The sequence below is a fragment of the Fundulus heteroclitus genome, unplaced genomic scaffold (assembly GCF_011125445.2).
Source record: "Fundulus heteroclitus isolate FHET01 unplaced genomic scaffold, MU-UCD_Fhet_4.1 scaffold_49, whole genome shotgun sequence".
Lineage (NCBI taxonomy): Eukaryota > Metazoa > Chordata > Actinopteri > Cyprinodontiformes > Fundulidae > Fundulus > Fundulus heteroclitus.
The window spans coordinates 758981-773998 of record NW_023396912.1 but is presented as its reverse complement, the minus strand read 5'-3'; the positions used below and the strand labels follow the sequence as shown (position 1 = coordinate 773998).

General features: G+C 39.3%; 1 protein-coding gene across 1 annotated transcript; it reads right to left on the bottom strand.

Moving 5' to 3' along the window:
- Positions 1-957: 957 nt before the first annotated feature.
- LOC105923902 (zinc finger protein 271) lies at positions 958-10798 on the bottom strand. The gene is made up of 3 exons (XM_036132268.1): positions 10514-10798; positions 4583-4953; positions 958-3220 (listed from the first exon to the last, which is right to left on the bottom strand). Exons 2-3 carry the CDS (start codon positions 4866-4868, stop codon positions 1107-1109), a joined length of 2400 nt encoding a protein of 799 aa, XP_035988161.1. The 5' UTR covers positions 4869-4953; positions 10514-10798; the 3' UTR covers positions 958-1106.
- Between the last annotated feature and the right edge of the window lie 4220 nt (positions 10799-15018).

Genomic DNA, 15018 nt, shown 5'->3' with positions numbered 1-15018 from the left:
AACTCCTACCTCCTGAGCCACTGTCATCCCTTCAGTTTAATCATTTTCATGTTGATTCATGTAATTTTAAAGGAAATCCAAAACTCCACGTAAAATCAATCGTAATCAGAGGTCCAACGTTTCACCAATCAAGTTTCTCACGCAGGTTTGGTTGCATTTGTACAGTTAATTGACACGACAATGCCGACTGTTTTGTCTTACAACGGCACAGTTTGAAACCGAGTTCCAGAGCGTAACCGTTTAGAAATGTCCGGGTTTAGTCTTTTCCAGTTTACCCTCCACTTTTCCTGCACGGACTCTCTGGCTCATGCGCAGAACGATAGAGATTGTCATAAATTAATGCACAGACACATTATGGCTGCGTACAACTGTAACAACCCCAGAAGAAGAAGTAAACAAAATGGTGGATAGTGGAGTACTGTTTCAGCTGCTTATTCTTCTGAATATAACCACAACTTGGCAGGGACTTTATTCAAAGCTACCTTAAGCAACGGTTGAACCTCATCGTCTGCTCATAGGAGAACTTTATTATCTTCAGTCTAAGCACCACCTTCTGCTGAGCTGTTTCAGACCTTTTCACAACTTGGTGGGCATCTGTAGCTCTTACTGCTGTTAGCATCAGCAGAGCAAAGCTGATCAACTCCCCCACTGATGCCATTCAACCCCTCCATTCACCAAATACCTAACCCAGGAACCATAGCCATCTCAATCTTCTGAACTTATAGTATTTCAGAGATTATAGTGTTCCAAACAACATAGCATCACTAGTGGTGCAGTGTGGAAATTACATTATTTTCAAGTTTCTACTGCTGCCGTGTAAATGGTGATAATAATTAGAACGTTGACATGTAAAAGCTTTAACAGAAATGGATAGAAAATCTTGTATTAAAATTTGGACTGTCTAGTGTCATCCTTTAAAGTACATCCTTTTCACATTGAAATCATTTTTAAGGGTTCAAATCCTGGGTTTGAAAGTCTGTCAAGGTTTGCACCAAAACAAAACATTAGTCATGACAGTTGCAGGGGATGTTGCTCATGAATGGTCTCTATTCACTATGATTCTGTTTATGTACCCTTAAGTAAGTTTCAGCAGCCTGGTCACAGCATTATGGTGTCTTCCCAGTGTGCATTTGTTGATGTTTCATTAAACTAGATCTCGTTTTAAAAGCTGCTCCACACTGGTCACAACTGTATGGAGTCTTTCCAGCATGGATCCGTTGATGAACTGTTAAATTAGATTTAGTTTGAAAGGCTGCTCCACACTGGTCACATTTGTATGGTCTCTCTCCAGTGTGGATCCGTTGATGCACCGTTAAATTAGATTTAGTGTCAAACGTCGCAGCACACTGGTCACAGCAGTATGGTTTCTCCCCACTGTGGATCATTTGATGTCTCAGTAAACTAGACTTAGTTTTAAAAGCAGCGTCACACTGGTCACAACTGTATGGTTTCTCTCCAGTGTGGGTCCGCTTATGAACCGTTAAATTCGATTTAATCTGAAAGGCTGCACCACACTGTTCGCATTTGTAAGGTTTCTCTCCAGTGTGGATCCGTTGGTGTATTCTAAGATAAGATCTAGCTCTAAAGGTTGCTCCACACTGGTCACAACAGTATGGTTTTTCTCCAGTGTGAATTCTTTGATGTACTACAAGTGTATATTTTCTTAGAAAAGTTGCAGCACACTGGTCACAACTGTATGGTTTCTCTCCGGTGTGGCTCCACTGATGTATCTTAAATTCAGCCCTGGCTCTAAAAGTTGCATCACACTTATCACAGCTGTATGGTCTCTCTCCAGTATGTATCCTCTGATGTATCCTGAAATCTGATCTGGCTCTAAATGTTACTTCACAATGGTCACAGCTGTATGGTTTTTCTGCTGTATGGATCTGTTTATGTCTACGTAAACTAGATTTATGGTTAAAAGTTGCTCCACACTGTTCACAATTGTATGGTCTCTCTCCACTGTGAATAAAAATGTGCTTTTTTAAAAGAGATTGGATTTTAAAAGTCGCTCCACACTGGTCACAGCTGTATGGTTTCTTTCCGGTGTGGCTCAAATAATGTTCCTTTAAAAGAGATTGAATTTTAAAACTTTCACCACACTGGTTACAGCTATGTTCTCTCTCTCCATTGTGGGTCCGTTGATGCAACTTAAAATCTAATCTGGTTCTGAAAGTTGCTTCACAGTGCTCACAGCTGTATAGTTTCTCACCGGTGTGGATCCGTTCATGTTTCAGTAAACTAGATTTAGTTTTAAAAGCTGCTCCACACTGATGACAGATGCATGGTCTCTCTTCAGTGTGAGTCTGCTGATGCACTGTTAAATTAGATTTTGTTTTAAAGGCTGCTCCACATTTGTCACAGCTGTATGGTCTCTCTCCAGTGTGGATCCGTTTATGCACAGTTAAATTAGATTTAGTGTCAAAAGCTGCAGCACACTGATCGCAGAAGTATGGTCTCTCCCCAGTGTGGCCCATTTGATGTCTCAGTAAACTTGATTTAATTTTAAAAGTTGCTCCACATTGGTCACAGCTGTGTGGTCTGTCTGTAACGTGGGTGCGTTGATGAACCTTTAAATTAGATGTATTTTGAAATGCTGCACCACACTGGTCACAGCTGTATGGCTTCTCACCAGTGTGGATCCGTTGATGAATCTTAAAATAAGATCTGGCTCTAAATGTTGCTCCACACTGGTCACAGCAGTATGGTCTCTCTCCAGTATGGATCCTCTGATGCTCAATTAGGGCGTTTCTTCTTAGAAAAGTTGCATCGCACTGGTCACAGCTGTATGGTTTCTCTCCGGTGTGGATCCACTGGTGCATCTTAAAGTCAGCCCGGGCTCTAAACGTTGCTTCACACTGGTCACAGCTGTATGGTCTCTCTCCAGTATGGATCCGTTGATGTATCCTAAAATCAGATTTGGCTCTAAAAGTTGCAGCACATTGGTCACAGCTGTATGGTCTCTCTGTAGTGTGAATCTGTTTATGTCTGCGTAAACTAGATTTACGGTTAAAGGTCGCTCCACAATGGTCACAGCTGTATCCACACGGATCCACACTCTCTCCAGTGTGGATCCTTTGATGCACCATTAGATTAGATTTAGTTTCAAAAGTTATTAAACACTCGACACAGCTGTATTTTTTCCCCCCAGGTTGACCACGTGCCGTTCCTTTAGATGGTGCGGTGAGGGCTCCACCAGTCTGATGATCTTTATGCTCCTATGTTTACAGAGAGGAAAACAAAAAAGGCCATGTTAAAATTTTAAAACAATGATTCCGTTTTTATATTCATAGAAGACACATCTGAAGACACGGATTTACATTACCACCTGTCCACTAATAAAGTGTTTAGTGGGACGTCGGGCAAAATACAAAACGACCTGATCACTGCTATTGCTGAAGTGATGGGGGAAGAGATCAGAAGGAAAGTTAATAAAGCACCTTTTGTCTCTGTTATGTTGGATGAGACAACAGACGTGAGTAACGCAGCGCAGCTCGCACTGGTTCTGCGTTATGTAACGGACACAGGTGTCAAGGAGCGGTTTGTCAGATTTGAAGATGTTACCAGTGGGAAGCGAGCCGATGACACTGCAGGTTTTATCATCCGGTTTTTGGTGGAAAATGAATGTCTGGGTAAAGTTGTGGCACAGTGTTTTGACGGCGCATCGGTCATGTCTTCTGGATTAAATAGGGTGCAGGCTAATATTAAGGAGAGAGCACCTTTGGCTTTATTCACTGCTATGCATATCAGCTCAATTTAGCGTTGACTCAAGGGGCCTCAAAACTTAAAGAATGCAAGATCTTTTTCAACCACCTCAATGGCCTTGCTGCATTTTCTTCTAGATCGCCTCGGCGCACGCAACTATATTGAAAAACCTGCAGTAAAGTAATGAAATGTTGATTCTGGGTGTAGTGTAGGAATTCCTTCAATATAAACCAAAGAAAATTTTACATTACCTGCAAGAAGCTGGATAAAATCTTTAAAAAAAAGAGACAACAGTATTTTCACACCTCATGTAGTAGCTCAAGGAAATATTTTAATCTAAATGTTTTAGGCTAAATATTTTAGGCTAAAATGAGTAAACCCTAGTGATGGATTTTTGGGTAAACTAAATAGAGCAGTGTTACGTGTCATTGTTCTTAAAACAGCATTTTTCTGAGCTGCGTCTAAAAAGGGCAAACATTGAGAGTATACCCACGTCTCCAGGGACCACTACACCACTGCAGACAGCCACAGATCAGCTGCAAGGGGCAGACAACAGCTAACAATGTCAAGTCTGCATGCTGCTGCCACTCTTGGCCAGGTCTCTCTTAAAAAAGAGATTTTTAATCTCAGTGAGATCTACCTGGATAAATAGAAGTTACATACATTTGCAATATAGTAGTAGGTAGTAAACCTCTGGTACAACACAAGCTAACGCTATCATTAGCTTGACGGACAGCCCAGTGACCGGGTTCTGTCGGTCTGAGCGCCCCATTGAGCTGTGCTTCCCGAGTCTTAAGTTTCAAACAGGAAATTATAAAAATGGTGAAATAATAATAAATATGAAGAATGTAGAAAGGAAAAAAGACCTGAACACTGACCTGTAGATCACTGGGACCAGAGGAAGCGGCTGAGTTGGTCCGGTTGGTGGTGTTCAGAGTGTGGAGGTCCGCTTCCTGGTCCTGGTAGTCCTCCACTTTAACTTCATCATTCTTCTCCTGTTTCATCTCATGGTTCTCCTCCTCGATCTTCATCTCATGGTTCTCCTCCTCCACCTCAATTTTAATCTCATGGTTCTCCTGCTTCACCTCAATCTTCATCTCAATCTTCATCTCGCGGTTCTCCTCCTCCACCTCAATCATGATTTCATGGTTCTCCTCCTTCATTCTGATGAGCTGCAGAACCTCTTTGGTCTTTAGATGTTCTGATTCTTCAGCTGAAGCTCTTGGTAGAGACGTTCTGAGCTGCACCCTGGTAGAAACAACGACAGATCAGGTTGAAGGTTAGACATTAATAAAGAAAGTACACCCTATTTCATAGTTTGAACCATCAGGACATTACTAAAATGATCTGGTTTTTAAAATATTCAAATCCAACCTCACTTCCACTTCCAGGCCAGATTATTAAAAGCATCGGATTTGTCCATATGATAGTCAACATCCTGTCTCTGCAAACTTTTAACACCCCTCAATAAAATCTACGATCACCCAAAGTCATCAACAGACACCTCGTAACCTCATGGGCAGACAGACCTTTGAGTTTTAAGTAGAGAATTTTTGTAAATGACATTGACTGCCTGTATTTCTGTCCTGCCAATCACCTTTGTTATTAATAAAACTAAACCACCCCAGCCAAGTGAATAAACTGTAAATAAAAGATAAAACAGCAATATAAACCCATGTTTCCTCTACCATTATCCAAGGGGAAGCCTTACGCCCAGGTCAGGGATCAAAGTCGAGTACAGTCTGCTTTCTGTGAAATCAAACATCCCCCCCCCAAGCAGCCAGCCGCTACACTTTGCAGCATTTATAAACTGATTGAGGACAGCGGCGGAGACCCAGTGAAGTTTACCCAGAATGCCTGGACACCCAATAGGAGAGCTCTTTCCCAGCTTTCCCCCTGAACCGCAGTGCTAGCTAGATGCTACACCAACAACTTATCGTCACTAGATGCCCCCAGTCACCAGAACAGAACAAAAATTATGAGGTTTGGCCAAGATGAACCGAGAAAATCAGTTTGGGACAATACAATGTAGGATTGTTTACTTTTAATGTGTTCATTGTATTTTTAAAGTTTAGCTAAGATTTACCTGAAGCTAAACGGGCTAACTGCTAGCAACTGCTAGCAATCTTCTGAAACAAAGCTATGCTAATGTGTTTTAGGTTGTGTTTTGGTAAATGGTAAATGGACTGAACTTATATAGTTCTTTTCCAGTCATGCTGACCACCCAAAGCGCTGTACACTATAGCCACATTCACCCAGTCACTCTCACTAACGCACACACATTTATACACCGAGACGCAGCTCGGTAGGCAACTTGGGGTTAAGTGCCTTGCCCAGGGGCACATTGACATGTGGCAGGGGAAGCTGGAATCGAACCCGCAACCCTCAGATTGCCAGACGACTACTCAACCCACCAAGCCACAGGCGCCCCCAAGGACATTAAGGTTTGTGTTTTCTGGTCTCCTCATGCACTGAATATAGCTGAAGAATCGGTTTAAATAAGCTCCTGAATGGCCGCTAGCATTAGCAGCTATTAGGGTTCCTAACGGCCTTGCTACTAACAAGTTAAACATTACTACAGATTGTTTAAACATCCCGCTTGTTTTCGTTTTGCTACACAACTGTTCCATAGTGCGTTCGTACAGCATTAATAGGGAACTTTGTAGTTGATTAATGGTATTTTGTGTAACTTAAGAGGAAGCTATCATGCTAATAACCTTGTTATTAGCCACGTGACCGAGATCCGCTAACAACATAACTTAATGCAATCGATCTCTTTAAAAAGGTATATAGCCATGTTATATGCTTATAAACAAAGACCAAAAAAACATTTGATCTTCATAAAATAAGGTTATATACACCAGCCTCCATCCTGATAATGTTTTGACGGTCCTTTTTGAGCCGAAAGACAATACTCTCCCTGGCATGATTAACAAATATAACCAGACGTGGCGACATCTAGCTGCAGTATCACAGAATTATCATAATGCCAGATCAATTATAAATAATGGCAGACCGAACCTGACTCTATGCAATTAAATAAACTAATCTATTGCAGCTTTAACAGCCTCATATCAGAACATTTACTCACGTCAGTCAACTCTGCGTCACACCTGAGCCTCGGCAGGTTTAGCTTCAGTAAACACCAACGTTCAGACTGGATTCCCAGAGACACTCCAGGCTTTTCCCTCTTAGAATCATATAATTTCTGTGGGGGTTTCACTAGATCTTGGATCTTTCTTCTTTGTTTTGCTGGGAGATGCTAATTGCTGAAATGAATGTTTATTAATTTTATTAAATATACTGATGACTGGGCCCCTAAAATGAGATATTTTAGGGCCATGGGGAAGCTGTGACACTCAAAGCAGACAAACGTGGACATTGGTTAACAGTGATGACCAAAACTGATCATCTGGTCGTCTTAATAATGTTCTTGGTTTTAACGAGAGTTTAAACAGGACTGGATGAATTATCTCAGGTTAGAATATGATCTAAAAGACGGTTCCTCACCGATTGTGTGATTTTAGGACCAGACTGGACTATGACTCCAAATCAACGGATAGGTGACCTAAATCAGGCAGACAATGAGTTGATGAATAGTTTTATCACAGACAACAACCTAATTGGTGCGATTCTGCCCAGAAAGATCACAGCGATCAATGAATTAACAATTCCCGGATAGAAATCACCGGTAAGAGGGTTAAATGTTGGAAACATCTGTGTTTTCTATCATGATGCAACAAATCTCTCAGATCACTGCAGCATCAGCTTAACAGACGGAGCTAGGATGAAGATACAGACATGAAGGCTATTAGATATTTAATGCCAGTTTATCAGACAAAAGGGAATAAAGCAGACAACTCAAACGCAATGACATAAATACAATGGAAATATAAAATATATAAAATAAGATTGATATGGTATCCTTTCTGCAGAGAACTTAGAAAGAAGGAAAAATGATACAATTATGACTTTATTCACAGAAATTAAAACTTTGGACAGATGAACATTTAAATAGTGCGTTAATAATGGAACTACAACCTAAAATATATGCTTTATATTTGTAAAGAGCAGAAGGTCCCCATGTCTGGTTGAAGATGGGGAAAAGAGGACTCCATAATTTAAGGAACGACTTTATTGATCAAAGACCAGAATCAGAATGACTTTTATTGTCTAGTAATGTTTTACAGGGAATTTGCTCCTGTGATAATGCACCACTCATATAGCTGACATAAGAGAATGTAGAAATATATAATACAGAATAAACAAAACAAATGCAAGCTGTAGAAGAATAGATGAGAGCAACTATTTATTTGTAGAGGAAGGAAGATCATAAAAGGCAATGACATTAAGAAATTATATATTTATAAATAGTTTTAATCAAATCAATATAAGTGAGAGAAGAGAGGAAGAATCCTGCCAACCAAAACAGACGGCTCATCTAGACGGATCTAGCCAGCGTATAACTGTCAGGATGAAGTTCCACGCTGGCTAGATTATATTATGGGATGCTTTATTAAACAAATATAATCTATTGATGCAACATGGTTACAGCTGAGGCCTTCTGGTAGAAGCAGACAGACGTTGGCCTTAAAATGACATTTCTCTGTTGTGCATTCCTGAGAATTAATGAGGAAAACTTCATGTAAATATAAAACTTTCATTTATTTGTCAAATTTTTATTTCAAAACATCTTTCATATTGTCTGCATAACTACCTTGAATGCAGTTACTTTATGTTACTGGAGATGCCAGAAAATAAGAGCAAATAAAAATGTAACAAAAAAATTACAAAAATACAAGAGAATAAAGGAAAATTGTCTCCCAAGGAGCCAATCGTCTCTGATTAATACATAGATTATTAACTTTTCTGGTCCTTTAGACCAAGTGAATTCACTGCTAGTAATGCCTTTAAATAGATAAAGCTGATTTACATGTTGTCTAACAATTATTCATCAGTACAAGCAATGATTTTCTCTTTAAATGTCCTGTATGTATGGAACAGGCTCAGCTTTTTATTTGCTGATTATCCTGAAGAATGATCCTGTTTTGCTATTTTTAACCTTTGGTTCTCCTACAGAAGCTGAACCACGGTGAATATCTTATAGAACCACTTTGTTTGACCAAAGCACCTTTTTTTTTTTCTTTAAATTTAAGTCTTTAGCTCATTTATCTAATTGCGTAATGTGTTATAAAGAAAAGCATCGTTTGTTGCAGCCAAATATTTGAAATCGGCTTCTTTGCCTTTCAAGAGTCTCACTCCATGACTAACGAGCCTTTCTGGAGAAAATAAGCATTTTATTTGTTCTAATATTCACGGCAGCAGCAACAAGAAGCGAGAAAATTTAACCAATAATGGTTAAAAAATGTCTAAAAGCTGCTAAATCCTCACAGGGAGGACACATTAATGCTGACCCTGATAAATGACTCCTGGTAGAACGAAGGCCTCCAGATACACTAATAAATCTATCATGGAACCACTTTAATAGATTAATAGTTTAATAGATTAATAGTTTAATAGTTCAATAGATTAATAGTTTAATAGATTAATAGTTTAATAATAGATTAATAGTTCAATAGATTAATAGTTTAATAGATTAATAGTTTAATAGTTTAATAGTTCAATAGTTCAATAGATTAATAGTTTAATAGATTAATAGTTTAATAGATTAATAGTTTAATAGATTAATAGTTTAATAGATCTGTGGAGAGCTGAACATCCACATTATTTAGCTGGATCAACAAATCCTCATCCAGTCTGGATAATGTCAGACTGACAGAGGAAGTTTTACCCGTTAAAAACTCACTCGCCTGGCTGCCAGACGGACCACACAGCTACTGATCTGCTACATTTAGCTGCTGCAGGTTTCTATTACTACATTAATAATTATTATAAACAGCAGCAAAGCCCAAAGTAACAGAAGAGGAAACAACGATCACATCCAGGATTATCTGAGCTCTGTGAGTCTAATTTAAATGACTTAGAACAAGAACTGACTGACATGTAAATGAAATTAGGTTGATTCAGGTTGATTAAAACCTTTAAGATGAATTTGATTTGTCCGTTTTTTGAAACGCCGTCCATGTTTTTCTAAATGTGGAGGTTTTGGTACCAACTCTCCTTAAAACTAGAGAGGTTTACCTTCATCATTCATCTCCTGTTTAAATTTGTCTTGTATATATAATCATTGTTGGGCTTGTTTACTGCTACAAATAAAGTGTATTATTAAAAAAAAAAAAAAAAAAAAAAAAAACACCTGTCTGGGAGTTATCTTTATCCTTATCTTTAAACTTTATCCTGTAAATTTACTTTATCCTGTAATCTACTGTAATTTTCAACCTGTATGCAAACGAAATGTCATTCTAAATGCAGTCTGTGCATACAGAACGACAAATAAAGTTGTCTAAGTCTAAGTCATCTTGTAAATATTGACATTAAGTTCTGGTTCAGGATGTCTTGGATAAAAATCTGGGATCGAATATTATTTATTGACATCGATTATATTCGCACTACTAGTTTAACTTTTTCATAAAATGTTCCGCTTTGAGGTTCCAGCAGGAAGTAAACAGCGCCTCCCTGTGGAGGAAACCGGCATCACCTCGGGCAGCTAAGCGGGGTCCTCCGGCTCAGCTACAGCAGCTAGCAGCTAAGCTAAAGGAAGTGGGTTCCCCTGTAGACCGCCAGCAGAACCTCCTACTGAGCGAACGTGTCCAGAGCGGGTCCCGCTGAGCGAAGCTGCTGAGGTCCAGCTGGGCTCTCAGACCTCCAGCCTGTCGGAACCGAGCCTTAAAGACTCCTTTGGACTCACCCGGTGCAGCTTCCAGCTCCGAGCCGTGGGGGAGTCCCGCTTCTCCTCCGGGTTCTGGAGCGGATCCAGCGGTCAGTCGGAACCGGGACGCCTGCTGGACTGGATCCTGGTTGGGTGTGGTTGGTTGTGGACCGAGCGGTTCGGATGGTGGGAAGCTGTGAAAGCGTCCAGCAGCAAACAATGGAAACAGCAGCTAGCTGCTGGTAGCGGAAATCAGACTTCTTGGTGTTTATTGGCGGTCAGCAAACAGCGGATTGCTGCTCTAGCGCCACCATGTGGTGAGGAGGAGTGGATCTGAACGCTACTGCAGCCTGGATCCTTTACCTGGAGGAGACCATTAAAAGCTTCCTCACACCTCTCACTTCTGCACTTACTTTAAGCAAATCACACAAATATACTTTCACTTTCATTCTCTTCACATTTTTAGTTCTGATAATTTATGGATTTAGAGTCAGACAGACTTTATTCTCTGAATGGTACATAAAACAGGATCCTTTCATCTGAATGTGTTTGTCTTGAGTTTAAGGAAATCAGGTAAATATAGTTTCACTTTCATTCTCTTCAGATATTTAGTTCTTCTCGTATTTCTGATATTTTATGGACTTAGAGTCAGACAGACTTTATTCTCATTCAGCTGCACAACGACAACACAGCAAAATTATGTTGTGAGGCTCTGAGTATAAATATCTATGTGTAATAAAAATTATCTCTACGTTACATAAAACAGGATCCTGAATGTGTTTGTCGTGAGTTAGTTTAAGTAAATCAGTTAAATCTAGTTAATTTCTTCCTCGCACTTCTGTCATTTTATCACAAATCTTTGTAATAAAGCAGCTCTGATGCCTCCACAGTCGGCATGTTTGTGGAAAACGCGTCAGAAACTCAGTATGAGGGATTGCTGCAAAGCCATCAACAATGCAGACGACTGTCCACTGTGGCTCTACGCTCTTTCAGGAGGAGTGAATGCTGCTTGGAGAGACTTGATGCAACCTGCTGGGTTTCCTTAGAGAGGAAACTTTCTCACCAACCTGGAGGATCTGATGGTTTGTCTGTTCTAGGACCTCCTCTCTGTAAAACTTTAATGAACATTTCTACTAACGAGGTGAACATCCATCAGCTCTGCAGCAGCAGTAATGCTCTGTTGGTCCAGACTGTCAGGAGGTGGTGCAGGACTCACTGATGGAGACAGATGGAGTTCATCCAGAAGGTCCAGCTAACATCTCACCTCTAAAGTATTCACACCCCTGGAACTTTATCACATTGAACAAAGGCAGAAGGAAATGGTTGCTAAGAAATATCTGAAAGTGTTTCATCCAAAACACACCAATTCCCCTTAAATGTCTCCTAATCTGGATGCAGAACCATCTACGTGTCATTTTATCCTAATCTAAGTGCAGCGGTTCTGTTTCTGGCCTCAGAGGTTTAGAGAACAACTGTGGGGATGGCAGCAAACTATCAGTGTTATAATTTAAATGATTTAAATTATTATTATTGCATTTCAGTTTGCAAAACCTATTCAGCAAGGATTTTCAGAGGAGGAAAGAAGGATTTGGGTTTTAACACAACAAACCTAATAGCTCACCTGAAAAATTGTCATGATGGCACCTCATTTTTGAGAATGCACTTTTATTGACTTTATTTTTATATGCATATGTTAGTACAGATAATTTCATGTTCGGAAATGATTTGACTTGACCTGACAGGTATTTATAATACCTTTGCTGATAGCCTTCTGAACATTTGTTAAAAGGTTTCATTTCTTCCTTTGACCTTTGCTGTGGTTATTTGTTGACTTTGCAGTTAAGCCATAGATTTGTTCAGTATTTTTTAAGGGATGCTCTTTGTATTCTAAACTGAGTTGTGTCTTTTGTTATTAAAAGCAAATTACAACTTTTTTGTGTGATGGTATAAAAAAAAAAAGAAACATTTGAAGAGCCAAAACCTTTTGTTTGCTGTTATAAATAAGCCACAGCTGCTAAATAATTAGTTTTTCATAGCACAAGCTGCAGATTATGCAAAAACTATATTCAATAGGAACTTATCGGAATCGGTATCAGCCATGAAAAGCAGAAAAATATCGGTTATCGATATCGGTTGAAATTTTTAATATCGTGCATCACTACTGTGTAATCTGACCCAATCTGTATAATCTGATTGAATTTGACTTTGTAAGGTGCCCTGAGATGACAATAGGGAATCCTTGGTCCTTAATCTTTATTCATAGTCAGTGACGGACTGGACGGTCTGGCATTTGGGCAGATGCCAGAAGGGCCGCAGGCCCTCGTGATTGGCCGTTTGGGCCGGCCAATCACGAGGCGGCATGATCGTCGGGTGTGCGCTGATCACCCTGTTCATTGTAGGTCTACATTATCTCTCGCATAGACATAATATAAGAGTAGACGTGTCATTGGGCGGTTCTCCCTATGCTGCGATGCGTCAGAGCGTCGGCCATCTTAAATGGGGCAAATCTGCAGTTACTCAGTCACTTAAACAGTATCAGAGGGACTTTAATCTCTGAATATACTTTGTATTTGCATTATTTCTTTTTTGTAATATTACAAGTTTATTTTCGTATCCCTTAGGCTTCATTCTCCTGAATTTATTCTCCTAAAGAATAAAAATATTTAAAATAATCTAACCTGGCCCTATTACTCCAGGAGTGAAATAATTCTGCAAACTGTGACTATTCTGGAAATGTTCCCTCTTAATTCTCATAATATGATGTTTTTATCATAACCTTATCACTTTTGTGTTTGTTTGTTTATTTTTACTTTATTGACCTAGGACTTTTTTTTCCTCATATTATTAATTTTACCTCTTTAATACTCACCCAAAAAGTCTGTTCCTAAGCTGTGACACGGTTTTATGAAATAATGAAGACCACAATGTTTAGATTTAACAAATTGATCCTTATATTCATAACACATACACACACACATACACACACACACATATACAAGTAGTGAAATCAGCCAGAATACATTTTCATGCAGCACAGGAATGAGGCATCTTCTCTGATCCACGTTCACAATAACAGAACCGCCACATACAATATGGCGGTGACGTTGACGTGTGAACCTGCGCCCTATGACGCGTCTACGTATATGATGTCTGTGATCTCTCGGCCCATTAATAAGCCAAATGCAGGGTTTCCCGCAGCGCTGTCTTGGCGAGGCTGCCGCTTCCGTCGTCTCCACCGCTTCGGTGCAAAACTTGTCGTCTCCACCGTCGTTATCTTCCTGAGCATACCCATACTGAGCATACTGAGAAGATTATCTGAGTAAAAAAACAATACGGTCAGTGCATAACCCGGCATTTCATGGTTATCTCAGGGAACAGACAGGGAGACACAGCTAAGTATAAATAACCCTCCGTCTCCCCCAGAAACGGCTCCGTTATCTTCCTTAACATAACAAGAGTTGAAGATTATCTCAGTAAAAATCAACACAGGAAGTCACGACTCTCTGGGTAAACACAACCCTCAGTACCAGACATATAAACAAACCTCCCCCCTCTCCATTCAATGCAGAACATTCAGAACATTCAGAAGCCTCTTCTGCACAGCTCGTCATTATTTCTCAATAAACTATACATTAAAAGGGCGGCTTAGTGGGTTTCTGTTAAAATGTTATTAGAAGTTAACCTCAGGCCTGCAGTATCAACCAAATAAACTTTATTTGTGAAGCACTTTTCAGTTCTGCCTCACATAAGTTAAAAAAACCGACAAGCATGAAAAAAAATGCAGAAATAAGTAAACTGAGAGAAAAAGGTTATATAGATGAATTAAAGTAATTTATTAGGAATAGCTGAAAAACAGTTGTGGAGTTTAATAAAGAAACTGCATTAAATATGAAAACTTAACACGAGCTATGATCATGGAAAAGCTAAATGTTTTAACAGGGTCTGCTGTAATGACACAATTTATACAAGATGTTAATAAAAAATGTATGAATAATGATGTATTTGTCGATTATGGTAATTAACTTCCATGAAGTTGAACTTAGTTATCTGCTGCAGATATCAGGGGCTTCTCATTTTATCTCCCTGTTGATTAATATAACACATATAACACTTCACATACTAAAACACAGGTTTCTTTTTTAACAGAATCAAATATTCTTTCTTTCTGAAACATTTTTGGCATTTGAGTAAACCCTGGAACTTGGCTGAACAGAAGTTGGGTCTTATTATCTATACGTCCATAAATTCTAAAACAAGACAATAATAAAACTGGTGCAGTTTCAAAAGCTTTTAAAATTAGATTTGTCTTTGTCTTTGAAACACAGTTTGTAAAGTTTAGTACACCTTGTTTTTCTAACCTAATGTTTGCAGTTTTAGTGCTCTGTTAAACAGTTGTTAACCAGTTGTGTGGAGACGGATGAGGAACTAAAATGCCCCATTTCTTAATTCTATAGCGCAGTCTTTGCTGTTCCCATATTTTATATGTGCGCATAACCTGCAGAAAGATTTAATGTACTCTTTATAAATAAAACGTTTTGCTTTGA